The sequence below is a fragment of the Bidens hawaiensis genome, unplaced genomic scaffold (genome assembly GCF_021521415.1).
Source record: "Bidens hawaiensis isolate Kalapana, Puna unplaced genomic scaffold, B.hawaiensis_p1.1 tig00064489_1, whole genome shotgun sequence".
NCBI classification, from domain to species: Eukaryota; Viridiplantae; Streptophyta; class Magnoliopsida; order Asterales; family Asteraceae; genus Bidens; species Bidens hawaiensis.
The window spans coordinates 29586-40818 of NW_027501501.1; the positions used below are offsets into that span (position 1 = coordinate 29586).

The 11233-nt window shown below is 34.2% G+C and overlaps 1 protein-coding gene and 1 pseudogene across 2 annotated transcripts; one reads left to right on the top strand and one right to left on the bottom strand.

Moving 5' to 3' along the window:
- Window positions 1–569: 569 nt before the first annotated feature.
- LOC143604239 (uncharacterized) lies at window positions 570–7364 on the top strand (annotated as a pseudogene). Its single transcript, XR_013148251.1, has 24 exons — window positions 570–780; window positions 871–925; window positions 999–1090; window positions 1171–1226; window positions 1322–1397; window positions 1674–1740; window positions 3076–3142; window positions 3258–3324; window positions 3591–3674; window positions 3764–3805; window positions 3909–4064; window positions 5126–5203; window positions 5420–5488; window positions 5570–5635; window positions 5722–5850; window positions 5960–6016; window positions 6081–6170; window positions 6249–6314; window positions 6410–6478; window positions 6550–6654; window positions 6741–6866; window positions 6943–7001; window positions 7071–7107; window positions 7189–7364. The product of XR_013148251.1 is annotated as an uncharacterized LOC143604239 (transcript).
- A 1981-nt stretch (window positions 7365–9345) lies between these two features.
- On the bottom strand, window positions 9346–10946 carry LOC143604240 (diacylglycerol O-acyltransferase 3-like). Its single transcript, XM_077080778.1, has 2 exons — window positions 10562–10946; window positions 9346–9977 (listed from the first exon to the last, which is right to left on the bottom strand). The coding sequence occupies exons 1-2, from the start codon at window positions 10886–10888 to the stop codon at window positions 9384–9386; spliced, it is 921 nt and encodes a 306-aa protein (XP_076936893.1). The 5' UTR covers window positions 10889–10946; the 3' UTR covers window positions 9346–9383.
- Window positions 10947–11233: the final 287 nt, after the last annotated feature.

Here is an 11233-nt window from a genome sequence, read left to right on the forward strand (position 1 = left end):
AGCAACGCTTCTTAGACTTGAAAGGGAACGCAAGATTGTTTGAGAATGCTTGAGGGAACTTAGATTGAACAAGAGATCTTTGTAAAGGTAACTTCGTATTGCAAACTTGATTGGTGATTAAAAGTGAGCAGCCCTACATCTATTTATACTTGCTCCCCCTACTTCTAGGACCTTCCATTCTAGGTCATTTTATTATTAAAATATTACAAATATCTAAGATACTTTACAAGTAAATATCTATGATATTTACAAGGACCTTTCTAGTAACTTTGGTCCTGATTTTTCTAAGTAAACTCTAGGTTTTTCCTTAGAAAGATATTTTCTAAGTCTTGAAGACCTTGAACTTGCTGGAAATCTCTGGAAAAACGAGCTGTCCCGAACCAGTTTTAGGCGGGTCGTGACATGTAGCTATGTTATTATTTCACATATACATTGTATGTATTTTGAAACAATGGGTTGGGGTTTTAAAAGCGCAAAATAAAGTAATACTTGAAAACCCTCACTCTCTCTGTAGTTTGAAAACCCTCCTCCCTTGAAATTCAATTCAATTCAATTCAATTCAATTCAATTCTGGTGAAGAAGAAGAAGAGGTAATAAATAATAATAATGGATGATGATGATGATTGGGGATTAACCGCAGATGAACTCGATAAGCTTGAAAAAGATGCCCTCAATCGGATCAACGCTCAACGGAATACCACTACCAGTACCACCGGTGGTCATCTTTCTTTATCAAACTTCGCTGCTAATTCACACTCCAACCCATCATCTACTCTCAAGGTCAACATTCACATTTATCTTTCTAATTATTATTATTATTATTATTATTATACATGTGGTGTTTCTGACTGCTTCTATTTTGAAATACAGTTCAATTCTTTGCCAATTGCTTCACCACCACCAGTCCCTACACCAAATGTATCTGGTCAGTTATGCTCTCAACTTTATGCATTTTACATTACATGCCTTTCTTCATGTCTTATTTCATTGTTTTCTAGGAGATGATGCTTCCAAGTCTCGCCCCAAAGTGTCTGTTAAGTTTTTCCTACACGCTAGTGGAAACATTGCTGCTAAATTTGCATATAACGATGTACCTCTTCTGTCTTCCCTCTTAATAGATAGATAGATGTTTTAGTAGATATTTTAAGATTTGTATCGATATTCTCTCAGGTACTTATTGCAGCAATACGTAGGGTTACAAAAGCAAATTGGAACGCAACAGAAAGGTTTCTTTTTCTCTTTCAACTGCCTGCCTGTGTTTCGCTTTATCAAATGTAGTTTTTTGTTTTCTGAGTTTCACTACTTGTTCCCGTCCATGCAGATTGTGGCTGTTCCCTTTGTCATCTTTACCAGAAGCAGAAAAAGTTATTAAGAATGTAACTTCTCTTAACATTGAGGTGATAAAACGAACACTTTTTAGCTATGTTATACATAAATGATGTTTCTTATTGATATTAAATAGCATTTTAGTTGTATCCGTAGTTAAAATAAATTTTAGTTTTTATGAAGTTGCTTTTTTTTGTTTACTTTCTTTCGTTCTGTTGCTACCAATTTCTCTTGTCATTGGAAATTCTTGCCAGTAATCCCCCCATGGGCATATGTATTCTATATTCGTATTGCTACACACAATTTTTTTTAATCAGTTTTTCAGCTGTTTGTTTGTGACTTTGCAGCTAGAAACTTTAGATCCATTGCTGCACCGTGCTATTGCTTCTGCCTCTGCTGTTCCAGATCTTCGAGGTACACTTGTCATCATGTAATGGTTGTATGCTATTTAGATGATGTAGTGTGGCTTGTTGAGAAAAAGTGAGGAAGTCATAGTTATCATTGTTATATCTTCTTTAAGGCAATAGTGTGTGTGTCCAATCTGTAATTATACTCATACACAGTGATGTTTGGTGGGGTGGCTATAATGTTGAATTAGTTTTTTTTTTGTTTTTTTTAACTAGAACTGGTTATTGCTCGTAGGCTTGTGGAATTATTACACAAATATACATTTTGTAATTATAATAATAAAGCGTAGGGGTGGGGGTGAACATGGTGCGGTTTGGTTCGTTATGGGTCAAAACCTAACCTATAACAGTTATTTCGGTTAAAAATGATTCGGTTAAATTAGTTATTGAAAAGATGGGGTAGTTACCAGCTGGTTTTTGAACTTGGGTTGATTCAAGCTCATTTCGGTCAATGAAGCCAATTTAATTTTGGTTGAAATGGAAACTACGAAAACATATTAATTATTAAAGGAGAATGAGGGAAATCTCACGAATGGGTACTTAATGCTTTTGATATTATTTAGATTGTGTGTGTGTTTTTTTATCGCCTTATTTTGGGTGTTTAAGGGTTAACAAGGTAGAAAATGCTATACAGAGTCAACTTATAAGTAATTTGTGAATATTGAGCGCCTTTTTATGTGAGGTTAGTGACCTCTCTTCGGTTTCCGGACGAAGGGCCTCACAAAGCCTCACGTCTTTCAAACCCGAGCACCCTAGTATGTATCATTTATACCAATTTCAACTAAAAGCATGCCAAATTATGAAAATACCTTTAAAGCTTTTTTTAGAGAAGACAGCAGTTTTTAACATATAATATAAAGACAAAGTGACACTTCATTATAGGTAATTTTGAATTATTAAAAGAATTGAAGATCATTTTGGTCATTTAGCACTTAATGATCGAAATTGGTATGCATGAGAAAAGGTACATACTTGGGTAGTCTATGTGATGGTTCTAGTTGTATTAATGAAAAAAGTTGAACACTTGGGTGACCTTCATAAACCATAATCACAAACTTCTAGGCATACATGAAGATAACTGTATTATTTTCAATGAATAAGTTTTAACTGTAAACATGCATCTGCAATGAGTATGTTACTCAATAAAGCCTCTGATTAGTTAAAATATCATATCATTAAGGATTTAGGTCAAAGTGAATAAGATAAATCTATTAGAACTCTGCAACATTAGAGAAGAAAAAGTGAACACATTGAATCCTAGATCATGAAATGTGTTTATTTCTGTCGTTCTGTTATTGCTTCTCTTGTTAAACATGTTTATCTTTTTTGTTCTGTTTCTCAGACCGTTATGACAGGATGCCTGATAGCATTGAATCAAAACTTTTACCATTTCAACGAGAGGGTGTTAGGTACTAATATGTTCCTTCTATGATCAGACACGTATTAGTGTATATTGTATTATTTTTTTACCGCATCCCACATTGATTACTCAGTCTCATTCTCAACACTTTTTTGTTGTTGCAGGTTTGTATTGCAGCATGGTGGGCGTGTCCTCCTGGCTGATGAAATGGGTCTTGGAAAAACTCTTCAGGTAAAATACCGAATCTACCCCTTTTCCTCTTTCTAAAGCATCTCCTCATGTTGAGTTTTGTGTATATCTTATGTTTCATATGCATAGCAACCCTCATTATTTTGACATAATAATTGTTCAAAACATCTTTTAGAAGTCTTAAGATCATATGATATTGGAAAATACTGAATAATTTAAGCATCTCAAGATTTTTTTTCTGTTTAATAAACTGTAGGTGGGTGGACTCTATATTATAAAAATGACAACATATTCTTTAATTTTTGCAGGCTATTGCTGTAGCGGCTTGTGTTCGTGACTTCTGGCCGGTTCTTGTTCTAACTCCCTCTTCATTGAGGCTTCAATGGGCTACTGTCAGTTTTTTCCTTTTAAATCCTGTTTCTGTGAATGTGAAGAGTTTGACCATTATGCACTTACAAGTAATACTTCACACTTTACACAGATGATTCAGCAATGGCTAGACATCCCTTCATCAGATATACTTGTATGATATCTTCATTTTGCTTTCTCTTTTTGTGCAATCTTTTCGTTCTACATTGTGTAGAATGTGAACACACTATGATATGAAGAAAATGCCTCATTTTCAGGTGGTTTTGTCTAGTTATAGTGGGTCAAACAAGGGTGGTTTTACAATAATTCGGTCAAACACCAGGGGAAATATACGCCTTGATGGATTATTCAACGTTGTATCATATGATGCTGTGCCCAAAATTCAACACACTCTAATGAGCTCAGATTTTAAGGTAAACACAGCTTGATATTTTGTATCAACTACTTGTAAATTGTGTGTTTTATCTTTTACTCTGGAGTTACATGACTTACGATTTCATATATTTTAGTTGTGAACAATAAAGAAGTTACTTTCGCCCAAAAATTGCGCCTAGGCGTGCGCTTTTATCGCTTTTAATAACTATAGTTTGTTTAATGGGTTCGTTTAGAGCTGCTAAACAGGCTATGTTTGTGGGTTGGCCTGTCAAACATGATATTTTACAAGAACCTGAACACAACGTGAACATGAAAATCATGTCATAAACATGAACCCGGACACAACACGTGTATTCGATGGTTGACACGAACATGGCCCGTTTAACCCCCGGGACACACTTATTTAGTTTTAATTTGCATGCTAATACTTTAAAATCCTAAATTTACATACTATATTTATTATTTCAAGCAAATATGTTTAAACTATGCCAATTTGCTTTCAAAATGTTTTAGTTTTTGACATAAAAGATACCCAAAACAGTTTAGCTTATTGCATTAAACACATTAATAAATAAATAAATAAATAAAATGGGTTTAATTGGTCCATGAACCTGTTGGTTAACACGAACACGGCCTGCTTAGCTAAATGTCTTTGCGTCTTCGACCCAAAACTGACTTGAACCCGTTTAGACTAAACCTAAACTCTCAAATTTTGTGTTAGGTTCGTGTCGTGTCAAAAACTCATGCCCCTAGGCTCATTGTAAGATAAAACATATAGATGGAAAGATATAGAATGTTAGCAGTCTTATGAGTGTTTCTGAGATATTTAAACCAACATCTGAAACTTGAGTTTATGATATTGCTTATATACTGATGCGAAAGATGTTTTGGATCAATAAGTATACATTTAAGAAAAAATAAGTAACATGTGCATGCCCACTAGCTTTGCATCCCTTGTGATTTTGTCTGTTTGCTATTTTTTTTTCGTTATAGTAGGCTATGACTCCTTTTGAACAACTTGTTGATGGCTGTTAGTTTTTATTGCTTGGGATTATTATTCATTCACATGTTTTCTGTTAATGATGAATTCTTTATTTAGGTTGTGATTGCCGACGAGTCACACTTTTTAAAGAATGCCCAAGCAAAGCGAACTACTGCATCCCTTCCCATATTACAGGTATCTCTCTTACAGTTTTTTTATTCAAGAAGTTAATGAATTATTTGTATACTTTATAAGCATCTAATGATAAGGACAAAGTTTATGTGATACGCACATCCTTATCAATAATGTATCTACAAATCAACACTTGGTATCCGGTAGTATTGCTAGTGAGCTTTAGTGACAATATTAACAAAACAAATCTGACGTGTTAACTATTTTCATGAAATGTAGAAAGCTCAATATACAATGTTACTTAGTGGAACTCCAGCTTTATCTAGACCGATTGAGCTATTTAAACAGGTCATCAGTTCTCCAATTATTTATCAAATGACATGAAACGAATATTTTTATCTGGATTAAACCTTTTCATGTTTATAACAGCTTGAAGCATTGTATCCTAAAGTATACAAGGACGTTCATGAATATGGAAAACGATATTGCCAGGGCGTAAGATGAACTGTTTTCACTAAACTAATCTTTTATAAGAAGAATAGTTGATTGAAGTTCACTCTGATACTAGTATTGTTTTCCAGGGTTTTTTTGGAGCGTATCAAGGTGCAAGTAATCATGAAGAACTGCACAATTTAATAAAAGCAACTGTGATGATACGAAGACTAAAAAAAGACGTTCTTTCTGAGCTACCTGAGAAACGAAGGCAGCAGGTATCTAACTTATTCAACCAAGTTTATAATATTGAATTCCATAATTGTATTATGATTATGATCTATTGAAGCGGTGGTCATCTTTTTCTGTTTATTTTCTTATTCCTAGGTTTTCTTGGACTTGGCGGACAAGGACATGAAGCAAGTCAATGCTTTATTCTGTGAGGTATTCTACACTTATATAATTAGTGATTATTATTGGTGATGTATAACTTTTACTCATTGTACAGTTGGAGGTTATTAAAGGCAAACTCAAGGCGTGCAAGTCAAAAGAGGATGCAGAGTCCCTTAAGATTACAGAGAGGAATATTATAAACAAGGTGCACACACAACTTTTAAGCTAATTTATCATTTAAAGTTTTTTTATTATTCATTTTGTTGATGGTGTGTCGGGCTAGATCTATAGAGAGTCTGCCGAAGCCAAAATCCCTGCTGTTCTTGATTACCTAGGAACTGTCATCGAGGTATGTAATATTATTCAAACCCAAAATTAGCAGCCAGTTTAACAATCTTATCCCGTGTTTAGTTTTTGTTTTAACACTGGAATCTTGTGATGTAGGCAGGGTGCAAGTTTATTGTGTTTGCTCATCATCAGCCAATGATAGAATCAATACATCAATTTCTTCTTGTAAGACAATTATATTATATTTTATGTTACTTTTTCAAATACAGATTTTTATTACCTTTGCCTAATTTCAGAAAAAGAAGGTTGGCTGTATTCGTATAGACGGTGGCACTCCAGCAGGATCGAGGCAATCTTTGGTTAATGATTTCCAGGAAAAAGATAGTATCAAAGCAGCAGTGGTATTAAATTATTCCCTCTATATATTATTTTTTTAAAACTTTTCTAATTGTGAGAAAATGGCATGATTATTTGTTTACTTGTGTAGCTATCAATCAAAGCTGCTGGTGTTGGGTTAACATTAACTGCAGCAAGCACGGTTATATTTGCTGAGCTTTCTTGGACTCCAGGTGACATTACTCAAGCTGAAGCTCGTGCTCACAGAATTGGTCAGGTAATTATTATTATTATTTTGTGAAATTTGTTATTATTTTACTTGAGCAATAAGCAACGTACTTGTGGATTTGCAGGGGTATTCGGTAAATGTATACTTTCTCTTAGCAAATGACACGGTTGATGATATCATGTGGTATGTCCATATTTCTTGTTCAAAGTTATAAATATTAAGTCGTTGAAATCAATTTCTTGTATGGTTTAGGGACGTTGTGCAAAGCAAGTTAGATAATCTGGGACAGGTAGGTTTTTCCTTTTTTTTTATTATGATCAATGAAAAAATGAAGTATAATTGATTTATGGTGATATAATTAACTGTATAGATGCTTGATGGTCACGAGAATTCACTAGAAGTTTCATGTAGCAGTAGAAGTCCTGCAAAGCAGAAAACATTGGACTCATATGTGAAGCGTTGCAACTCACTTAACTCGGAACAACAGGCTAACCCAAAACATCCAAGATACTGATTTGTTGTCTGGACGGAAAACAACCAATATGATATGACATATTGTGTTTCAAATAGGAGGTTAACATATTTTTGGGTATGTATAACAAACATGTTTGTGCGTCCTTTGTCTAATGAATGGTTTGGTTTCCTCAGTTTTTTTATGTTATGCTAGTCTTCCTGCCATGGGTCATTTTTCTCTTTTCATTTTGGTGCATACCTTACCTTGTGTGATTTAAGGGGACCACTACCTACATACCTTGATAATCAATCCATTTACACAATGGAACCTATAATATAATGGTTTTTATTGATTTTAGCTAGTAGGCTTGATATCACATAATTGAAATGGAATAGTTATAATAAAAAGATTAGTTTTTTTAAGAAGGATATGAAATAATCTTGTCATTTTAGACTTGAATGGTTGAAACTAGATTAGAGAGAAAGTAAGGTGTAAAATAAGGGTAAGGGCATAATAGGGATAATACATTTGTTGACTTTCTCTCTCCACATGCAAGACACATGTCAAATTCCCCCATCATTTTAAAACGTCAATAACTTTTTTATACTGACATTTTTTTTAAAACAATTTCACCTTAATAACGAATGTTTTTTTTATCTTTTATATGAGTACCATATTGATATATAATAATAATAAAAAAATTAGTGGGTATTTTACAAATTGTGTTTTACGAAAATTGTGTTATACAATTGTGTTTTATTTTTTCATAGTGTTTTTTGCATTATGTTATTTACATTGTATTATTTAATTGTGTTTTTATTTTCATAGTGTTTGTTCCATTGTGTTTTTTTTCATTGTGTTTTTCATAATGTTTTATTTTCCGGCGTTTCCAAAGACTTTTTCGGCAAGGTGGTGGTGGTGGGTGGCGGTGGGCGGTGGTGGTTGTGGGAGATGAGTGAAAATTTAAGTGAGTTTTAATTAAGTAGGTTTTTAAAATTAAATTAAATGGGTTTTTAAATTTAAGGTAATAGACTAAAATACCCTCCTTCTTAGCCTTCTTAAGAAAATCAAACTTATTTGATTTTTTCTCATAGTTCTTAAATCTATAAAACAATATTCCTTGGGAACAATTCTTTGATGACAGCGACATAAATAGAATGAAGAAATTTGTAGCAGAATTGGTTTTTGGTATTTTTACATAGTGCTGAACAATGACTCCCTTTTAACACAACCTAAGACCCGATCCAAACCGAAACTGAACCATTCTGGAGTCGATGGTTACAATTGAACCGATAAACGTAACAGATGATTAGGTAATAAATACTTTTCCAAATTCATTCAAACATGGCATGCTTATTTTTTTTATTTTCTTTATGCTAAATTATAAATTCAGAAAAAAAAAATACAATGTAAACAAAACAACTGTTTAAATTAAAAAGGTTAATGACAGTTTCTTTTTAAGTATTTGATATAAGATAACCAACCAACTTAAGTTATATAAAAACACATGTTCTAAAATAAACGAGTCAACCCAAAAACTCAAATATGCGTGCAACTCATTTAGCTTAAACATGTTATTGTTAATAGTTCATTTAGCCAAATGTGTCCATACTCTTCATTCAAACCTATCCCAACCCACACCCAATTTGAAGAAAGGTAATTTCAAAGACCATTTGGGCTTTCCAATTATGACAACCGAATAACTTTGTTGCGTTTCTAATCCTTCTTGAACGAAAAAACTAAGTCTTTTCAAACTACATTGATAAATTTTGAACTCAGAACTCATAGCACTACCATGCATGACTTGATACAATTTTAAACGAAAAGTATCAAAAGGATAACATCGAATTGAAATTATGCGATTTGAAGTATAGCAAACTAGGAAAAGCACCTTTAAATAGCGCAATTATACATCCACCTTTAACTATCACAAAATCTAAACACTATCCACAAAATGAAAATATCAGCTTAGCTTTATATTTCACAAATCATCTTATATCTATCTCTATACAAATAATCATACAAACTCCCCTAAAAAACCCAATCTAATCCAATCCAACCAACATATACATTTAGAATAGTAGTTGAAAAGAACTAGAAGAATCAAACACTCAAGTCAGTGCTGGCACCATAACAGAACATGCTCTTTCACTCCCACCAAAGAAATTGGCCACAATTGTATCAACATCCTCCAATCCAACTCCTATGCACAGCGAGTTCCTCACCGCCTCCTCCTCGGTGTGCACCTTCACATTCGGCCCGTCTCTACACTTCCCCATACACTTGCATCCCACCACCGCCGCTTCTCCACCCACCGCTGCCTGAAAATTCTCCAAAAGCGTCGCGGCTCCGGACTTCTTGCACTTTCCACCCATACAAACCTCTATCTTCTTCCCACAGTCAACCTCATTGACAATTGCGGTGCCTGTGATGACTATGTTTTCGGCCTTTTCAAGAACTTGGACCAATGATGATGTTGCTGGTTCTTGATTGGTGTTTGAGGCTGTTACGGTTTTCAGTTCGCTCATATTAACGACGTTGTCGCAATCGGACTCTGAAGAGGAGCTTTCAGACGAAGACGAATCCTTGCAATCGGTCTTCATCATCGCTTTCTTTTTGGCCTTTTCTTCTTTCTTTATCCTCTTGGATTCCATCTTCTCTTCTTTTAGTTTCTCTAGTTGTCCAAGTAATACCTCTGTTGCTTCCTGCATAATCATCAGCATTATTATTAACTAATTGAACTTAAATCAACACTACAATTGCCACTATCGAATTTCAAATATTCAAATTCGATTCGAGCATGGATTTTTTAACAAAACTACTGCAAACAAGAATATTTTAACAAAATAAAAATATCCAAAGCTGCAACATGCTAAATATTCAAAGTGGTAACATTTAAGATATTTTGAAGGAGTAACACGAGTTACATCTTCATATAAATTATCAAAAATATTATGAATTGATAAATTAACCACCACAATAATGAACTTCTAAATTTTAGTTTTTAGAACTTAAAAGGCTTCTATAATTTCTTTCTATAAACATGTTCCTATATATATAATAAAAATAAAACAAAATGTATTATTTGAATTCGAATTTCGAATCAAAACCCATAAATTTATATTTCGAAATCCGATTAAAGTAACCGAATTCGATTATATTCGAATTTCGAGGTTTTCGAGCCTGATTCGAATACTAAACACCCCTAATCGGCACCCTAACCTTAAATCAAATTAATAATCTATATACTTGTAAAACTAATCAATCAAATATTAAAAGGTGTTCATACCGAGATCATCTTGCCCTTAACTTGTTGATCCAACCCACTATCCGGATCCAAACAAAACCCCAACTCGGTAAAAGTATTCAAGCTCTTGGACAAACCCTTCAACACTTTCAACTTCTTCTTCACCTCCTTCTTCTTCTTAATCCCCTCATAATACTGCAAATGACCCTTGTCGGAATACTCGCCGGAGACCACAAACCCACTTTGAAACTTTCTTTGTTTAACCCGGATCGAATTGGGTTTAATTATCGACTGCCGGGAGATTGACACGTCAGCGGCGGTGGAAGAGAAACACGGTGACTGACGGAACACAGCTCCGGCGACCTCCATTGAAATTGAAATTGAAATTGTGGGATTGGATTTGTGAATAATAAGATTGAATGAAGCGGTGGGTTTTCGTTTAATACAAGGAAGGAAGGTATGAATACTGGTTGGACACCAACTAGTGTTTGTTTGTTTTTATAAATTTAAATGTGGGGGTGAGTTTAATCTGGGCCGTTGGATTGATTCGTGAGACTTGTGTGTGTCGTTGGATGTGACGTGGCAAGTGGGGGTTGTCTAGCACTCGCGCGCTTACGACGGTTATCTGTTAGACATGCTTTTTAGTATGCGTGGCAGGGCCGTTGGTTTAATGTTATTGATTGTGATGCTGACGTGGACTGACACGTAGATTAC